The sequence below is a fragment of the Manis pentadactyla genome, chromosome 2 (assembly GCF_030020395.1).
Source record: "Manis pentadactyla isolate mManPen7 chromosome 2, mManPen7.hap1, whole genome shotgun sequence".
In the NCBI taxonomy this organism is placed as follows: domain Eukaryota; kingdom Metazoa; phylum Chordata; class Mammalia; order Pholidota; family Manidae; genus Manis; species Manis pentadactyla.
The window spans coordinates 49,790,416-49,809,338 of record NC_080020.1 but is presented as its reverse complement, the minus strand read 5'-3'; the positions used below and the strand labels follow the sequence as shown (position 1 = coordinate 49,809,338).

General features: G+C 56.8%; 1 protein-coding gene across 3 annotated transcripts; it reads left to right on the top strand.

Annotated features, from left to right (window-relative positions):
- The first annotated feature begins 4,451 nt into the window (after nucleotides 1–4,451).
- On the top strand, nucleotides 4,452–18,850 carry DBN1 (drebrin 1). Of its 3 annotated transcripts, none has more exons than XM_036886953.2 (15): nucleotides 4,452–4,678; nucleotides 9,108–9,163; nucleotides 9,768–9,880; nucleotides 10,076–10,150; nucleotides 10,271–10,417; nucleotides 10,559–10,636; nucleotides 10,921–11,072; nucleotides 11,151–11,214; nucleotides 14,668–14,727; nucleotides 14,816–14,939; nucleotides 15,684–15,821; nucleotides 16,163–16,333; nucleotides 16,748–17,421; nucleotides 17,689–17,791; nucleotides 17,962–18,850. In XM_036886953.2, the coding sequence occupies exons 1-15, from the start codon at nucleotides 4,593–4,595 to the stop codon at nucleotides 18,030–18,032; spliced, it is 2,112 nt and encodes a 703-aa protein (XP_036742848.1). In that variant the 5' UTR covers nucleotides 4,452–4,592; the 3' UTR covers nucleotides 18,033–18,850. The 3 variants fall into 3 exon arrangements, with proteins under 3 accessions (XP_036742848.1, XP_036742849.1, XP_057348394.1); XM_057492411.1 differs by lacking the exon at nucleotides 4,452–4,678 and adding an exon at nucleotides 5,820–5,885; XM_036886954.2 differs by lacking the exon at nucleotides 15,684–15,821.
- The last annotated feature ends 73 nt before the right edge of the window (nucleotides 18,851–18,923 follow it).

Here is an 18,923-nt window from a genome sequence, read left to right as displayed (position 1 = left end):
AGATGATAGGCGGAGGGTCTCCCAGCTGCCCTCCACAGAGCTGCAGGGATCACTGTGTTCCAAAGCTGGGGTGCAAGGCTGTGTTGGTGGAGGCAGTGGGAGCTGGGAAATGTCATGCCAGGCAGGGGAGGCCATTAGCTCCCTGGGACAGTGCAGTTTCCCCGACCAAGGGGGCAGAGCCCATGGCAGGGGGCGGAGTGGGCAGCTGGAGAAGCAGCAGGAGAGAGGGGGGCTTTTGCCATCTCTGAGCAGTTTGAGCTCATTCGAAGTCAGCAGGGAGAGGTGGTGGAGAGGAACTGTTTTGCTGGAGAACAGAGCACAGAAGCAGGAACTGATAATTCTGATCTGCCTCCTCAGTGCTGGACCCCACGTGGCTCTGGAACATGCACAAGGTACACAGAATCCCTTGGGCCCCTCCAAGCAGCCCTGCTACAAGGAAGGGAGCTGAGGCCAGGGATTAAAGGGCCTGGCTCTCTGGTCCACAGGGAGCGGCAGCCAGGGCTGGGATTTGCACCAGCATAGGCCTGGGTCTAAAGCCAACCCTGGGAGTGGAGGAAGGGTCCTTTCCCAAAGTGGGGCAGGGAGCCGTAGGGTTCTAGGGGCCTTAGTGGAGAAAGGAGCAGCTTGCTGTGAGCCTGGGAAAAACTCAGGAGGGTGGGGCCAGCCATGGCAGACTGTGCAGCCAGGGCACTACAGAGCAGCCAGGGAGGGCCCCAGAGACCAGCCTGGTCCCTCCTGCTCAGGGCCTGGGGGCACTAGGAGATCAACTCAACTTTCACCTGTGTCCTTGCTACTGACAAAAATGACCCCAGCTTGAAGACTAGGTAGATTAGGAAGGACTCTTTCAGCTGAAGTTCAAACTAGTTTAAACAAGAACAGGAATAGCATCTCATCCAACTGAACAGGTTAATGTCTTCAGAGATGGTGGGAGCTGGTGTCTGTGGACATTACTGGGAGTCTGAGTTCTCTCGCTTCCGCTGTCTCAGCTCTGCTTTCCTCAGTGCTGCCTGTATTTTCAAGTGACTCTCCCCATTATTGACACTTTAGCCAGTTCCAGGCCTAAGTCCTGCCAGCTGAGCAGCCCCAGTGGAGCCTTTCTTAATGGTTCCAGCAAAAGCCCCAAGGCTGATGCCCATTGGACTGACTTGGGACACATGTCCATCCCTAAAGCAGTCACTGGGTCTGACCCACTGGCCTGGATCACATGCTCCCCTCTGAAGCCTGTAATGGAAAATCAGCCCGTAGACAGGAACCAGGATGCCTGACCATGGACGTCCACTGCAGTGGGCACACTTCTCCCCTTCCAAGCCCAGGACCCCTGCCACCTGACTCCTTCCCTAAACTCCATCGCTGTAGCCTCAGTAACTACTTTTGACCAAAGTCCAGGTCAGGCCAGCCTCTGGATGTGGAAATGGGGGTGCTAAGAGAGGAAGCGGGGAGAGCAGGTAGGGTGCTGAAGTGACATGGAACAGTCCTGGATCCAGACTTTGCCACTAACTCGCTGTGTGCCTCCAGGCAAGTCGCTGCTCTGAGCCTTGGTTTTCCCATCTGTAAAATAGTAATAACAGCCAACACATCAATAGTACCTACAATGTGCACTGAAGCACTTTGTAGATATTTATTTAAAATCCTCAAACTCAGTGAGGCAGGTACCATCCTCCTCCTCCTCCTCGTTTTATGGTTGAAGATAAGCGAGACCAGAAAGGTCAAGCGATGAGTCCAACATCACACAGTTAGCAAGGTCTGCATGGCAGCAATGAGCCTGCCAGGAGCAGAAAGTGGCTGGCCCTGTGCCAGGGCCCACGCCTGGGGAGCGCCATGAGCACTGTACCGATGAGGGGCCACTGTTGAAGGTGTCCTTGGTAAGGAGCTTGCAGAGACAGGATGAAGGCAGAGAAGGCTCCACCAGTGGTGCTCAAAAGGTCCTGAGGGCGACCAGACACCTGCCTTTAGAGACGTGGGGAGGCGAAGAAGAAAGGGCACCAGCGGTGAGAGGAGGGTAGGGCTTCGAGGATGAAGGGCCAGGTTTCTCACATTCTAAGCCTCCATCCAGTCCCATTTTATCTGTTATTAAAGAGGAAATTCAGTGAGGGAAAGCGTTCTAGCCAAGGTCACACAGCAAGTGACCAGCTTCTGGATCTGAATCTTCTCTCTTGTCTTTTCCACACCAAGAACCCAGAAGCCATTGGACCAGCCTCCAGTGTGGGGGATATGTTGGTGGACCTGATATGTTGGTGACTTGAAGGTGATCACTGCTTTATAGACAGGAAGGCAGGTGGGGCCCTCCAAGGAGGCACCCAGCACCCAGTACCCACCCATGAAGGCTGGGTGTGGAGGTTTCAGAGCAGTGGGTAGCTAAAAGGAAGCAGTTTCACAGAGGAAAGAGATCAGTGGTCACCCCCTCCCCCTGGTCAAGGGAACCGAGGACTACAATGGGGACCACTACAGAGTCACAAGTTGACCTTTGCCAGAGCAGTGCCATGGGTAACCGGGGAAGCGGGGAAGAAGGAGAGGGATTATAGATACACAAATTATGGGATGAAGATGGTGTGGTGGGGTGAAAGATGAGAAGATCAGGAGTGGGCTCCAGGGCCGGTGAACAGGGAACCCTCCTACTCCTCTAGAAATAGAGAAAATTGGGTATGGGGCATACTGGAACTCTATCTTTGTAATTTTTCTGTCATCTAAAACTTCTAAAATTAAGTTTATTTCAAAAAATAGATGGCAAAGATGTGAGAGTGTGTATGGCTGGAGAGTTTGTAGGTGGCTGGGGGAGGCAGGCCTTTGAGAAGGGAGAGCTCCCACCTAGGGCTTCTGTCTTTTGGATGTGCAATTGCTGAGCAGGAGGTGCGGGAGGGGCAGGTGGGAGGAGTTCTGAGCTGGGACAAGTCAAAAGAAGAAGGGGAGAGACTGGGGCCTGAGGTCCCTCTACCTATACCCCTCCCAGGTGCCCCTCAGCCCTCCTGTGGGTCTTCCTCCCCAGAATCCCACTGAGTGTGCGTGGGCCTTGCTCCAAGTGCGGACGGTAGAGAAACTGCCGGGGCCAGGGATCCATGGGCAAAGTGGGCCAGCGAGTTCCCCACGCAGGGGCCTGTGAAATGTTAAAAGAGGTTCTTCCTACTCCAAAGCCCTGGGGAATCACTGCTGGAGGTCAGTGCACATACTGCTCTCCTTCTCCTCTTGGCATAGCTGATTACCCGACTCAGAACTCTGGAAGCCCAATCACAACACCTCCTCTTCTGCCTCCCAGATTGGATGGAGTAAAGTTTTGCTTAGGTTCTGTCAACTCCCTGGGACGATGGGGATGGAAGGATCTGTAGGTGGTGGAAAAGACTTCCTGGAGCTGGGGGAGGTTTCCGGGTCCCACCTGAGTAAGGAGTGCTCCACCAGGAGGCCTTGGCAGTGATGCCCACCCCCTGCAGGGGACTGCTGCACTCAGAGCTTTGGGAAATAAAGGTGCCAGGAGGTGGAGGTGTCCTCGGAGGAGCTCTGTCCTGGGAGTGTGGGGTTAGCTGCTGCTTCCAGAACTCTCCTTGGGATTCCTCTGGGAGGCCAGAGACTTGGGAGAAAAAGCCCATCTGAGAGCGCCCAAGAGGCAGCTGCTAAGGAGAGGGTGTTGAGCATAGGGGTTGGGGGAAGAGGATGAGAATGCTGGGCTTATGAGCTGGGTTGGGGTGGGAATGGTCAAGGAGGCAGGGGCAGAGAGGTGTGGTTGGGAACTGGGTCAGAACGAGAACAGGGTAAGCTGGACTGAGAAGGGTGCAGCTAGGGGTAGGGTATGATGAATGGTTGGGGTACATGCTGAGCCTCGGGACGGGAGTGGGCTGGGGCTGGGCCGGGCGAGAAAGGGGTTGGTTTTGGGGTGGGGATGCCGGTGGCCGTGAATAGTGATGCGGATGGACTAAGAATGGACAGTTCAGAGTTGGGAATGGACTGCAGAGGGACCAGGGGTGGCTGTTGCATGGACTGGATTGGGGTTAGGACACAAATGGGTGTTTGGGATGGGCCAGGGATGAGGGTGAGGCTGGGATGGAGAGAAATTAAACACGGAGTGGGGCTGGGCCCCATAGCAGTGCAGTGGATTTGGGATTGGGATAGAGAGCTGAGAAGGGTGAAGCTGGGCCAGAATAGGGGTTGCAGACGGGAGTCGCGGCGAGATGGGGACCGGACCGGATTTGGGGCTGGAGAAGAGGGTGAGCGCCTAGGCTGGGGACACGTCGGTGAGGGTTCGGGACATGGGTGGGACGCTGCCTGCGAGCGCTGTAGCAGATCCGCCTTCGGGTGTGGCGCTCAGGGGCTGTGGGTGAGGGGCGCGGGGGCGCCCCGGGGCAGGCCGGGAAGGGGGGGCGGGCCTCCCCCTGGGCCGGGCCTGGGCGGCGCTAGGACCGAGCGCGCGGAGGGAGCGAGCCGGGCGGAGCCAGCGCCCCCCGCCCCCCGCCGGCCGGCTCCCCTCCCCCGGGCGCTGGCGCTCGCTGCTCGCTACACTGCAGAGGCTCCGAGGCGGCGGCGGCGACTCCCTCTTTCCCTCCCTCCTCCTCTGGCCGGCAGTCTGTCTGTGCGTCTGTCCGTTCGGCCTCGGTCCGGCCCGCAGCATGGCCGGAGTCAGCTTCAGCGGCCACCGCCTGGAGCTGCTGGCGGCGTACGAAGAGGTGATTCGGGAGGAGAGCGCGGCGGATTGGTGAGCCCCCCGCCCCCGCCCTCCGGCCCCTTTGTCCCCGCGCCGCCGCCGCTGCCGCCGCTGCCGCCGCCGCCTTTGTTTCCACCCAGCCCCGCCGCTCCGTAGCCGTGAAGGGAGGGGGAGACCCCGAAATGGTGCAGCGGCCCGGGAGGGCCTGGGAGGGGCTGCCTTTGTGCGCGCCGGGGGAGGGGCCGGACGAGCCAGGCGGGGCACTGCCGTCCCCCGAGCGCCGGGAGGCGGCCCCAGTCGCGCGCTGGGAGCGGTGGCCGGACACAGGCCAGGGAGATGCACAGTCCAGATGTGTGGCCCGGGGCTGCATGGCTCTGCGTGAGCCCATCCCCCGCACCGGGCTCGGGGGACAGGTGTGCATGGGGCGACCAAGGGCACCTTCGCCACCTTCGAGTGGGTGAGGACCTAGCGAGGACACGACTAGGACCTAGCTAGCGGAGCCAGCGCAGCCCGCCTGGCCCAGCCTGGCCTGGCCACAGCACAAAGGAAAGCTAGGGCGGGGGAGGAGCACGGCAGGCTGGGGGCCGGAGTGCCCCGCCCACCGGGGGGGCCTCTTCCGAGTTGGGGTGCGATGGAAAGACATTCATTTCCACATGGCAATTGCCAAGTGACTCCTATTGCCCTTCGGGGTTGTGGAGGAGGTACTGTTGAGCCCTCCTCTTACTGACCTGAAGGGGATTCAGGGACTAGGCAGCTGGGCTGGGAAATGCCAAGGGGACTGAACAGCCTGCCTAGGGGCCCAGCTGGGGTCCTTGGGAGGAAACCCTCAGGCATACAAGTGTGGAGGGAGCCTCCAAAGAGGGAAGAGTGGGTGAGTAGGTCCACCGAACCCTAGCCCAAGGGCCTAGTGGTAAGGAGCTCTCAGCTCCCTGGTGGGGGAGGAGCTAGGCTGCCCTCTCCCCTCTCCTCTCTCCCCTCTCCCCTCTCCCCAGCTGTTGTCTCCCCCTGAGCTGTGGGAGGGGCTGGACCAGCTGCTCTGGGGCTGGAGTCCTGAGGGTGGCAGGCAAGCTAAGGGGTTCTGCACTGTCCCAGTCAGAAATCATCATCCTCCCAAAAATACTCTTCCCTGGGGCAGGTGCCCATTCTGTTTCTTAAGCTTTTTCTCCCCTCGGCAGGTGGGAAACTGAGCACAGAGTGTGGGCAGGGCTGAGAAACTTCACTTGGGCTGACTTCACCCTCATGCTGGGAGGGCAGTTGGGTAGGAAAACTGACCTGGGGGCTGGAGAAGGGGACAAGAGGGCCAGGCGTCCATGCTCCGGTACTGCAGCACTGGCAGGTGGCCAGGCCTGGAGGGATGGACGTGGGAGACAAGCTCTCATGTCCTGCAGGTCAATCACAAGAGAGACCAGCACACGCTCAGCTTGCCTGAGGCCCACCCATTGTCCCAGCCCTGCCCCTGGGCAGCTGAGATCATGGGAGGAGCTCAGGGCAACTGGCCAGGTTGGCCTGGTCCACGAGCCTACCTAGGGATATGGGCCCTGCCAGCAGAGAGCCACAGCCCTCCTCAGAGGCACCTGCCAGCAGAGAGGCACCTTGCCCTCCAGTCTGGTGAGTGCTGTCCACCACCACCCTATTTCCCCCTAATCTCCTAAAGCAGAGGTCTGGCAGCCCATTATGGGGCCATACAACCACTGCTGGCCTACATCCTGCTCAGCAGAGGCCTAGGCTTCTACCACCCAGCAACATCCATGTGGCCCAAGTGAGTTATTCATCACTGGTGTGCGTCACACCCCCATTTGGGTTGTATGTGGGACACACACAGATGCACACATGCACCCTCACACATATACACATTTGCTCTCTCCCAAGGGCCCAAATAGCATTTCATAAAAAGGATGTGAGGCTCACATCCTTCAGAGAAGGGCATGAATGACCCCAGTGCCCAGCACAGAACCAGGAGTACAGTGGGGTCTTAAGACTCAGGGGCAGACCCTGCATTTGGAGGCCACAGGAAGGCATGTTGGGCAAAATTGCTGTCTGGGCAAAGGGGGCTTGGCACTGCCCTCCCTTACCTTGCCTCTGAGTAGGGGAGAAGGGGCTGGGGGAGCCTACTCCTAGGTGGCATGGCAGGGCCTCTGAAATGAACCACTGCCCAGGCACTGGGTGCAGGGGACCCAGAAGTCAGGTTGTACAGTGGGCAGAGCCAGTATTTTCCACAGCTCTCCCCAGTCCAGTTTCTCTGGCCTAGATGGTCCCTCAACATTGTGTCAGTATCACAAATACCTACTGATGCTGCTCTGTGCTGGACCCCGGACCCAGAGCGATATGTTGAATGACTGAGTCAGATGTCTCACCTTCACAAAGCTTATAGTCACAAGCTTACAGTTGGGGGCAGTGTCTATCTCCAGGGGTTGGAGCTGGTGAGACATGTAGATTTCTGGGCCCCTTACCCTGATATTTTGCATTTTCCCCAGCTTCCATCCACCCAGGCCCAGGCACAGGTCTAATAAGATCTGGGGTCGGCCCAGATGCTTCATCCCATCCCTGCTGAGGTGTGGTTAAGAGCTCCAGGCAGGTGCAGCTCAGGGCAGGACTTCCTGGAGAGCTGGCACGGGACCCTGAGGGATTTCAGCCAGGGTTGGGCATGGGTGAAGCAGGTCTAGCCTTCCAGTGAAGAGAATAACATATGCAAAAGCTTCAGAGTGGGAAATACCCAGAACTGTGTTCAGGATCAGGGAGCCATCCCGTGGAACCCAAGTGTGTGGTCTGGATACAGAGGTCTGGCTGGAAAGGCAGGCAGGGCGAAGCTCAAGATTGAAAGCCTGATGAAGGCTTTGAACTTAGGTAGTTTCAGCTGGGCCAGGGCTATGTCCATAGCAGGAAAAGGTGGCCAGAGTTGGATAGGCAAGGGTTGCGGATGGAAGAGGTCCTCAGCAGGCCAGGTGTTCCTGGGAGGAGCAGAGGCCCTTGGAGAGCCTCAGAGAGGCTGAGTCGTCCCTGGGAAGTGTGATATCTAGAGCAGTGTTGGGAACCAAGGTCTTTGAATTCTGCCTCAGTTTCTCATCAGTGGAATGGAGAGGAGCAGACCCTGCTTCTCTGAGAACCCTTTGTTCCCAGTGATGGGTTAGGGTAGCCGGACAGGTGGTGAGACAGCTGTGCTTCGAAGCAGCTGCCAAGGTTGGGGCCCAGGCAACAGCTGGACCAGGAGCTCCCAGCCCCACAGCCCACCTGTGTCGTTGTCAGGAGAGAGGGATCCCAAGAAGCGAGGGGGGTCCTAGGGGGTGGCATTTGGCCTTGGCAGTGACTTGTGCTGACCTCATGGGACTGGACTAGGCCCTCTTCCCTCCTCCCTCCCCCTTCTTCCCTTCTTTCCTCCCCTCCTTTATTTCCTCTCCATCCCTTCCTTCCCTTCCTTGTCTTCTCTTCCTCTTCTCTCCGTTTCTCCCTCTTGTTCTCTTCTCTATCCCCCCTGTGTTCCTGCCTCCCCTCCCCGCTCAGCCTTCTCTTGCCTTGGCGATAGGGAAAGGGGAACGTGCGGAAGGGGCTGAGCCTCTGGGTCAAGCCTTCTCCCTTGCACTGGCGGGTCCTCAGGAGCAGATGTCTCTGCCTTCTCTTCCATGAAATGGATGCTGTACCGCTGCCGCCATGGCAAGAAAAGCTAGAGAGGAGGAGCGGGTAAGAAGGCTGCCAGGTCAGTTTTCTGGCAGAGCTAAGCAGAAGTCCGGCAGTCCCAGGAGGTGGGGGCCTCAGCTTGGGCAGAGGTCCCTTGTGGCTAGAAGGCCAGGAGAATGTAGCCACTCAGGGCCAGTCTGGGTGAGAGTGAGGTGAGTGACAGCGGTGACCACATCCCCATTTCAGAGAGGCAGAGATTGAGGCCAAGAGCGTGTCCCTAGGGTCCTTTGTGCTCCAGAGAATGCAGCTGGGGTGGGCAAGTGGGGTGCCGATTGCCAGGTTGCCATGGTTACCAGGGGATGCCCAGAGCTTAGCAGCATCGGGTCCTCTCGCCTCCCCTCCCTCGCTGTGGGGGAAGGGGCAGTGGGTACGGAGGAACTGAACCGCACCAGGTAGGTTCCTGGCGACGGCCAATCAGGTATTAGGAGCGTGGTAGCCAGGGAACAGTAACTAAGGAACCGTCGCCTAGGAATCTCCATCTCACACCCGCTGGCTGGGTTGTAGGCTGCCAGGGCCAGAGCTCCACGGATGCAAGTGAGGACCAGACAGCAATTTGTGCCCCATTGTCTACTCCTCACCTGACTCAGGCCTCCCTCCCCCAGGTCCCAGGCCACACCCCTGCTGGGCTTTAGCCAAAAATGGTGCCTAGCTCTGTCGTTATGACAATACAGTTGTGCTAGCCTGGAACCCCGATGCCCCACAGCCCCGTCTTGCCCCTCTGTGTCCCTCCTCCTCCCCAGAGCTGCCCCACCCAAAATTGGCAGCCTGGGCCCTGACAGTTCTCCAGGCCACCCCTCCCTCTCCCCAGGGCTCTGTACACTTATGAGGATGGCTCAGATGACCTCAAGCTTGCAGCGTCAGGAGGTAAGAATTCCAGCCATTCCTTTGCCTTCCTTTCCACCCCCTCCTCCGGTTGTTTTCTTCCCCACCCTCCTGGCTCCAGGCCACCTCCCCGCCTGCATCCAGCAGACCCACACTGATCTGGCGGGTGTCTTTCCTCTGGTCATCCCTCAGATCCCTAGGGTGAGGAGGGAGTCTTGTTTGATGTTGGATTATGAGAAGAAAGCCTCAGAGAGAGAGAGTAACTTGCCCGAAGTCACACAGCTAGGAGGGAAGGGGCCTGGCAGGGATGGCCCAGATTACCCCCACTTTCTCTAGAGCCTAAGGGCTTTATTTTACCTCTCTGGGCATTAGCATAGCATGAGACTTGAGGATGTGTGAAGAGTGAGACATGAGGATGTGTGAAGAACAAACACTTCCTCAGTCTACCCCAAATCACGCCCTGGGGGTTGCAAAGGCATCCTCCTTCCTGCCAGCCACCTCTCTCCCATACCAGCACAGAACTCTGGGACCTCCGGATCTCTGGTGCCCACAGAGCCCGCAGGCAGAGCTTCCCTTGGGGTTTCAGGCCCTTTGTGGGTAAGGGTTCAGGAGATGGGGTGTCCTGACAGCCTCCCGATTCCCCCAGATGGGGGTTTACAGGAGCTCTCAGGCCACTTTGAGAACCAGAAGGTGATGTACGGCTTCTGCAGTGTCAAGGATTCCCAGGCTGCTCTGCCAAAATACGTGCTCATCAACTGGGTATGCGGCTATGGGTTGGGGAAGGGAGCTGAAGGTCCCAGAACAGTTTCCCTCCACCAATTGACACTGCTGGAGAGAACCCCACCAGTGTCCTAGAAGAGAACCTGGGGCCTTAGGCTCCTGCCCCCTCTTGTCCTTTACCAGTTCCCTCTTTGTTGTCCTTTTCCAATTCCCTTTTGGTTGGGTACTTTGCAGGTTGGCGAAGATGTGCCTGATGCCCGCAAATGTGCTTGTGCCAGTCACGTGGCTAAGGTGGCTGAGTTCTTCCAGGTGTGAATGGGGCCAGGGCTCATGGGAGTGGGGCTGGGACCAGCCACCCCTGGCAGGGTCTGCATGCCGGTGGGTGGACGGGAGGGAGCCACGCTGCCTGAACTTGTCTTCTTGCTGCAGGGCGTCGATGTGATAGTGAATGCCAGCAGTGTGGAAGACATAGATGCAGGTGCCATTGGGCAGCGGCTTTCCAACGGGCTGGCACGGCTGTCCAGCCCCGTGTTGCACCGACTGCGGCTGCGCGAGGATGATAATGCTGAGCCGGTGGTCAGTGTGTGCCTAGAGCAGGCTGGCCTTGCCTAGGGCTCCACCCGCCCCGTCCCTCTCTATTCTCACCCATTGCATGTGGTTGCTCCAGGAGCATTCAGCCTATTCTCTGCATTCATGCTAGGCCATCCAATTCCACAGGGCACCACCTATCAGAAGACAGATGCAGCTGTGGAAATGAAGCGGATTAACCGTGAACAGTTCTGGGAGCAGGCCAAGGTATGACCCTGACTTTGGTCTTTGGGCTGAGCTTTTCCTTCCTGGTCCCACCCCATGGGGTAGCTCTGGGCCTCTCTCCCCAAGTCCATCCCTTCACCAGTGCGTCCCATTCCATGAGCTAGCCCCAGTTTAAAAGAGTAACCCCTTTGGCCTTATGCCCATGGAGTCTACCCCTGAATTCCCAGAACTGGTGACTCCCCAGTGCAGGGATGGGGATGGGTTGGAGGGGCAAGGGTGGGCCCACAGGCTCAGGACCCACACTGCCTTGGCGTGGGGGCTTTCAGAAGGAGGAAGAGCTGAGGAAGGAGGAAGAGCGAAGGAAGGCCCTGGATGAGAGACTCAAGTTTGAGCAAGAGCGCATGGAGCAGGAGCGGCAGGAGCAGGAGGAGCGTGAGCGGCGCTACCGGGAACGGGAGCAGCAGATCGAGGAGCACAGGTGCGCCACGCCCCACCCTGCCCTGCCACTGTGCTGCTAGGCCCACCCTGAGGGATGCCTGCCGGCCTATCATTCCAGGAGGAAACAGCAGACGTTGGAAGCTGAGGAGGCCAAGAGGCGGTTGAAGGAGCAATCTATCTTTGTAAGTTCTTAGCCAGGGCTCCCAGTCTCCTGCTAAGGGAAGTAAGGATGGTCTCAGCTTTCCTGGGCCTCGTGGGGAGATTGGTGGCTTGGGAACAGTGCTAAGTGTTAGGGATGCCTCTGCTCGGAGTATCACAGAGTGTCAGGCATGCCACCTAATGTGGGGCTCTGTTCCCTGGCTGTGGTAAGAGATCTCCTTAGAGAAGTTTATACTCAAGACTGAAAGAAAAAATCTCCCTTGACTCAGGCCTTCTTTGACCCCCACCCTCCCTCCTGCTCCCTGTGGGGCCCGAGGGGCTTGGATAGATCAGACACATGCTCCGCACTTAGGGCACTTGAGGCCTGGTCCCCACTGCATGAGTGTAGCAGAGTCACATGAATGAATTTGCTCCAGGGCTGAGTATCTGGCAGGTGTGTATAGTGTCTTCAGAGCAGCCCATAAAGCCTGTGGATTAATCCTTTGAAAGGCACAGTGGAGTTGAATCTTCATGCTTTGAATTGAATTTTGAATTTCAGAAATAGCTAAGGTTATTCAGGGCACAGTGCATTTTGGGACAGGAGTTGGATGATAGTTGGCTGGATTGGGACTACAGTGGGCAGATGTTGGGCTGTGGGACTCAAATGAGCTCCAGGGTCACACCCACAGGCGACTAGGAGGGAGGAGACTGGACAACCCTGCAGACTCTGGCATTAAGTGGCTGTGATAGATCACTCGGTCATCGAGGGGGGTTACAGCCTGCGGTTAGTAAGCCCCAGCTGCATTCATTCATTCATTCAGCAGACCCTTGTTACTTGCTATGTGTCAGGTATTAAAAACAAAACAACATGGACAAAGCCTTTCTAAAATAAACTGATGAATTAATTCTTAACTGTGGCAAAATATATAGAACACAAATGTGCCATCTTAACCATTTCTAAGGGTACAGTTTAGTGGCATTAAATATATTCATCTTAAGTACAGCCATCTCCACTGTTTATCTCCGGAATTTTTTCATCTTCCCATATTGAAACTGTGTCCTCACTAAACGCTTACCACCCCATTCTCCCCTCCCCAGCCCCTGGCAACCACCTTTCTACTTTTTACTGTTTCTATGGATTTGATTATTCTTAAGTATCTCATATGAGTGGAATCATACAATATTTTCTCTTTTGTGACTGGCTTATTTCACTTAGCATAATGTTTTCAAGGTTCATACATGTGTCAGAATGTCCTTCCTTTTTAAGTCCAATGTATACACTACATTTTGTTATTCTATTCAGAGCAAGGTCTTTTTTGAAAAAGCTTGTTTTTATAGAAAATTTCAAACACATGTACACAAAAGTAGAAAAAATAATATACTGAACCCCCTGAACTGGTCGCTCATCTTAATCAATTATCAGTGTTTCAGGCAAAGTCTTAAAGCCTTACTCCATTATTTTATAGTCTCATCTGGCCCTTCAAGTGTGGCTCATGTGACAGTGACAGTGGGTGTTCTAGCAGGTCAGTGTGGTGACCCTACAACTTTAGGTCCTCTAAGGTCTCATGTGAGAAACTTTGAAATTTAGAACCATAAAGTGCTTTCTCTTGGCTTAAAGAGGTGTTCTGCTTTTTCTCCTCTGATAAAAATTGCATTTCTTGTCTGAGTTCCTTTTTTGACTGGGCTGCTGGGGAGCTTCCATGTATCTGAAGGTGCTCAGACACAGCAGTGCTGTTAATCTTTATGGCTAATATCTTTATCTCTCCTACCTAGAGCCCTAATTTGCTTCAGTGTTTTTCGTATGGTTGGTAGTTAAGGCTTTTGTGGTAAGCTGCCATTTTTTAATGAGGCAGAGGAACTTAGCAAGGTTACACTAGGCAGAGGACCAGCAAAGGGAAGGCAAGAAGCCTCACTGGAGCCCAGGGGGCTGAGGAGCAGGAGAAATTTGGGAAGAGAGAGCAAGGTCAGAGGAGTTGTTTAGACTTCATTCTGGAAGAAACAAAGTTGTGGGTAGAATGGCAACCCTCTTAAGCAGAGATACTGTGAAGGGCCATTCTCCTCATGTGCCTCACAAGAAAGTTTAAGTTTTAGGTTATGAGCTCAAAAACAAATGTTGCTTCACCACCTCACCTGTGGCTTTTTCTCTGTGCACCAGTCCCTCCTGCCTCATGTGCCACAGGAGCGGCAGGAGCACTAATTAAGAGGCTTTGGTATAGCAAGTTCATTTGGGCAAGCATGCCAACTAAAGCTTGTGCTGGCCACTCACACACAGACTTGAGTCCTTGTCTTGTGTTACCCGCAGAGGGCAGGGGAGATGGCCCCTGAAACAGGAAGTTATGACATAGTGTAATCTGTGGTGCATGCCTGGAATACCTCAGGGAGACCCAGAGAAGGAAATGACCTGAATGGGGCAGGGAATTCTTCCCTAGGAGGCAGTGCCCAAGCTGAGGCCAGAAGCGGGAAGAGTTGGACATGGGGTGGGGGTCAGGCATTCAGAGAGAGAGTCCTCCCCCAAGCTGAGGCCCAGAGGTGGGAAATGGTATGAGTGTTCCAGGAATTGTGACTGCTTTGTGCTGACGACTTTGTGTGCATCTTACAGGATGTGTGGGTGAATCAGAGCCAGAGGGGATGTTGGAGAGGTGATGGGCTAGATCAGGTAGGGAGAGGGATGTGACCCAAACAAGGGTTCCCCACCTACCTATATTCCTAGGGTTGCAATCTCAAAACAGCAAGTGAAGTGGGCAGGTGAAGTACAGTATGGAGTGGTGGGGACTGTGGCAAGCTGGAAAGCACATACCTGGCATAAGGGCTGCGGCAGCACAGGTCTGGCTGATGGTTGCTTTGGGGCATGCAGGCCATTGTTGCCAGGGTTTGTGGCATTTCAGAGAAACTGTAGACCCCAATTTCAGTATGAAACTTCCCTGATTTTTAAGGGGTAAAAACTAGCTAACGTGTTTTTAAAACAAGATACTGGCAAAACAAAAGCCATCTGTGGGCCACATTCAGCCAGTACTTGCTGTGGCTCATGGGAAGCCCCTGAGAGATATTAAGCTAGAAAAAAATCATGGTCTGATTTGGCCTATGGAGAGGTCTTTTACAGAAATAGAGCAGGGAAGCAGGGGACTAATGAGGAAGCCTTGGTTGTGATGCTAAGATCCAGGCAGCAGTGTTGGCCAGGTACTGGAATAGGAAGTCCAAAAAAAGTTAGCTACAAAGCAGGGAGTGCTCCTGGAAAGCCTTGGGTACCTGGGCAGGTATGGGGGTGAGGGAGTGGGAGGAGCTCAGCTAGGTAGGTGCTCAGGAGTCTGTCTGGGCCGGAGATGAGGTGGCTGAGGGCCTTGCTGATGGAGAGCAGGAGCTGTGTCACTGGGTGGTGAAGGGAACAGAGGTGCCACTTCCAAGCCCCTCTTGCCAGATCATGGGGAAGACAAGGGGCTGTAAGAAGGCCAAGAGCTCCTTGGGGGCAGCACCCAGGACACTGTCTGTGTGGTTTCTAGGGTGACCAGCGGGATGAAGAGGAAGAGACCCAGATGAAGAAGTCAGAATCCGAGGTAGAGGTGAGCACTGCAGGATAGGGTGGATGAGGCTGGCAGGGCTGCCTCACCTGGGCCCGAACCGGCCCTGACCTTTTCCTTCTGTCCCCAGGAGGCAGCAGCCATTATTGCCCAGCGGCCTGACAACCCACGGGAGTTCTTTAAGCAGCAGGAACGAGTTGCATCAGCCTCTGCAGGCAGCTGCGATGTGCCCTCACCCTTCAATCACCGACCAGGTAGTCCCAGGTCCCACCCACACAGAACCCCACTCCCAAAGAGCCTCTTTGGGACTCTTTCTTGGAAAGGAAGCCTTGCCCAAGGACCCCTTGGAGAAGGCAAGGCCATTCAAGTGTGCTTCCACCTACGGCTTCCTAGGTGGCTGAAGCGAGAAGGGATTGGGTGGGGCTTGATGTAGGCTGAGCAATGGCTAGTGCTAGAGGCTGCCGGGGCAGCTCTGGCATGGGCTTCAGCACCCCACCGCCTCAGGGAGCAGCCCTGCTGTGTTTGAACTAGGTCTTGCCTGAAGGGCTGAGGGTGCTTGTGGGGTGGGCTCTTGCCCTGGCCCTGAGTTTGAACAGCTTGGATGGAGCCTGCACCCAGGTTTCCCTGTTGGGATTCTCCCTAAGCAGCTTCCACCTCCCTGCAAAGCACCCTTCCACTCCCTCTCTGCTGCCATAAGTGCTTGCCCCTGCTGTGTGCTTGGCAGCCCTGTACCCCAGGGGTGGGGCAGGCTATCTGTGGGCGTGTGCTGCTCAGAGGCTGGCTACATGTGGCAGGCTCCTTGCTGTGCGTGGCTGGTGCTGGTGAGAGTTGTCAGATGGCTTGAGGCTGTTTCCCAGCTTGGCTGAGTGTGTGTTCTCTGGCTCATGGCAGCTTGGACTTCCATGGCAGCCCTGGGGGCGGGTGAGGCCTCAGAGTGGGGGTGGGGGACACTGACCCTTTCTTGTCCTCTGTCTCTCTCTGTCTGTCTCTTTTGGCAGGTCGTCCGTACTGCCCTTTCATAAAGGCATCGGACAGTGGGCCTTCCTCCTCCTCCTCTTCCTCCTCCTCCCCTCCACGGACTCCCTTTCCCTATATCACCTGTCACCGCACCCCAAACCTCTCTTCCTCCCTCCCATGTAGGTAGCAGCCCCAGGCCTCGGTGGGCGGGTAAGGAGGGCCCCGCTTCCCAGCAGCTCCCACCCCTACCCTATCACTCCCTAAACCTGACCTCTGATCTCTGGTATTTGTCGCCAGAGCAGGTACTACCTGCCTTTCCCCTGGCCCTGAAGGGGCGCTGGCCCCAAGGAACCTGGCTTACAGGGTCTGGAGCTGTGGTCTGGCCCCTGGGGGGGCCTGGGGAGCTCCCAGCCCTCACCAAGACTCCAGAGAGGAAGTGCTGGCCAGTCCCCAAGGTGGACAATCCTGGTCCCACCTGGCTCTTGGCCTTCACTGACCAGCCTGGGGGTTCGTTCCACAGGCAGCCACCTGGACAGCCACCGGAGGATGGCACCCACCCCTATCCCCACCCGGAGCCCATCTGACTCCAGCACGGCCTCCACCCCTGTTGCTGAGCAGATTGAGCGGGCCCTGGATGAGGTCACGTCCTCGCAGCCCCCGCCACTGCCACCACCACCCCCGGCAGCCCAAGGTGATGGGCCCTAGCTGTACCGGCCTCTCACCAATCCCTGGGCTGGGAACTGCAGGTGGCAATGGCAGCCATTCCCCAGGGAGCTGGGCCACCTATCACCCAGACTCTACTGCCCTGGAAGTGGCTGTGGCAGGGAGGAGCTCTGGTATCACAGACCTGCCCTTTCTGAGCCTCAGTGTCTCCCTGGAGTGGGGGTCAGGCCTTCCTCCCAGGGCAGCCAAGCAGTTTAGAGACAAAGATAAAGGGCCCAGTGGGGCCCAGGAAGGTGCCCTGCCTGGAGCTCTTGGAGGCTTGCTTTTATGAAAGTCGCCGACTCCTCAGTGGGTGGACAAGGTATTGTAGGGTGGGTGTCCTGGGCCTGCATCCTTCCAAGGGAGCTGATCACACCTGTCTCCTCCATTTGTGCTGTGACAGAGACCCAGGAGCTCGGTCTCAGTCTGGATACTGAAGAGACCAGCAAGGAGGCCAGAGCAGAGGCAGTCCCTCGAGCCTGGGCTGGCCCCACAGAGGAGCCCCCCCAGGCGCTAGAGCCTCCCCAGGGACAGGGCAGCCCTATGGAGGACTTGATGTTCATGACATCTCCGGAGCAGGCTGTCCTGGCCACCCCCGTGGAGCCTGCCACGACTGACACCCCCGCCACCAGCGCCACAGCAGCGGATGCCCTGGAACCTACCACTGCCACTACCGACACCGCTGTTGCCAATACCATCACCCCCACTGCTGCCAGCCTCACTGATCCATGGCCTGGCAATGGGGAAGGGGTCTCCGCACCCCAGGCCGAGCCAAGGGCCCCCACCCCACCCTCGGCTGCTGAGGTCACTCTGGCGGAGGTCCCCTTGCTGGATGAGGTGGCCCGGGAGCCACTGCTGCCAGCAGGCAAAGGCTGTGCCAACCTTCTCAGTTGTGATGAGCTGCCTGAGCCGCCAGCCACCTTCTGTGACCCAGGGGAGGGAGTGGGAGAGCCCTTGGCTGCCCTGCAGACCCCAACTCTGCCCTCGGCTCTGGAGGGGCTAGATCAGGAGCCAGAGCTGGAGCCAGAACCCCACCTGCTGACCAATGGCGAGACCACCCAGAAGGAGGGGACCCAGGTTGGGCAGGGGCAGCCTGATGGGAGGAGTGGGAGTCAGGGCTTCAGCAGGGGTACCCCTTTTTCTCTAAGAGTCACATTATTGGAGGGAAGCTCCATTCCATCCCCCCCACCCTCAGGTCTGCTTTTGTTCCTAGGGCAGATATCTCTGTTTCCCTGACAACCACTGATGGAATCACTGGTTGCTAGGGAAACAGCTCTTGCCTGGTAGGTGTCCACCCTAGCCCTGCGGGGTGGGGCCCAGTGACCTGGAGTTTTCCCTCTGCAGGCCAGTGAGGGTTACTTCAGCCAATCACAGGAGGAGGAGTTCGCCCAATCGGAAGAGCTATGTGCAAAGGCTCCGCCTCCTGTATTCTACAACAAGCCTCCAGGTAGTACTGGCGTGGGTGATGACGAATTCGAGTGTGGGTGCTGGGTTTGTGCGCCGGCAGCTCCCTCTCTCACACACACACCCAGCTGGCACAGCTCCAAGGGGATGCCGGACACAGCCATGGATCTGCAGAGCTATCTCCTTAACTCCCCTTCCTTAACAATACTGTAGAAATCGACATTACCTGTTGGGATGCAGACCCAGTACCAGAAGAGGAGGAAGGCTTCGAGGGTGGCGATTAGCCGTGGTGCCCGCCCTCAGGCAGCCCTCGCCAAGGCCGCCCAACTGCGCCGGCCTCCGGCCATACGGCCCGCCACGCCTGCACTCGCAGCAGCTCTGCCTGGCACCCAGTCCGGATTCCGGCCCTGGCTGGGGACTTGGCCGCTTCTTTACCCACAGGGCCTGACTTTTACAGCTTTTCTTTTTTTTTTTTTAAAGTTGATAGGAGACTTGTACAGTTGACTGGTTTTCTTCCCATTGGTAGTTGAGACGCTATTGCAAACTCCACCCCCTTCTCGCCCGGTCCAGATTGTAGTTCTTAGTCCTCCCTGCTCACTCAGCTGGCCAGGGTGGAAGCCTCACCCTGCTTGGGGCCTGGCGTCGGGGGAGCTCTGGTGGGAAAATGTTCCCCCACCTTTTTTCCTAGTTTTATGTTTCTTGGAAAAATATCACTTTGTATTCTCTATCCAGGGCTTCAGATATTTTGCACGAATTTTAAAACATGGCAATAAATGGCTCGTGGGCTCTGGCTCCCTGGGACCCCCTCCCCGCCCTTCTCTTGACCCCTTCCCGCCTGGCCCAAAGGAGGTAGCAGGCCCAGCAGGGGCCCCTCAGCTTCCCAGCCCTTACCTGCCCCCTCCTGCTGGGCAGGTCCCAGGCTGGAGGCCCTAGGCTCCATTTCAGGTCAGGGCTATGGGTGGGACCCGAGGCTTGGGTGGCCCTCCCCAACACCTCCCTCTTTGCTTGGGTTCCTTTTTCACGTTCAGTAACTGTTTTTTGGAAAGCACAAACTTATGTAACGGGTCGTGCTCATGTCTGTTAATAAAGAAATCCAGATCCCTTTGGGCCTGCTGCTCCGGGCCTCCAGGGGCTGATCTTGGGAGGGCCGCCTGCCCTGACCCCCATTCCCACCT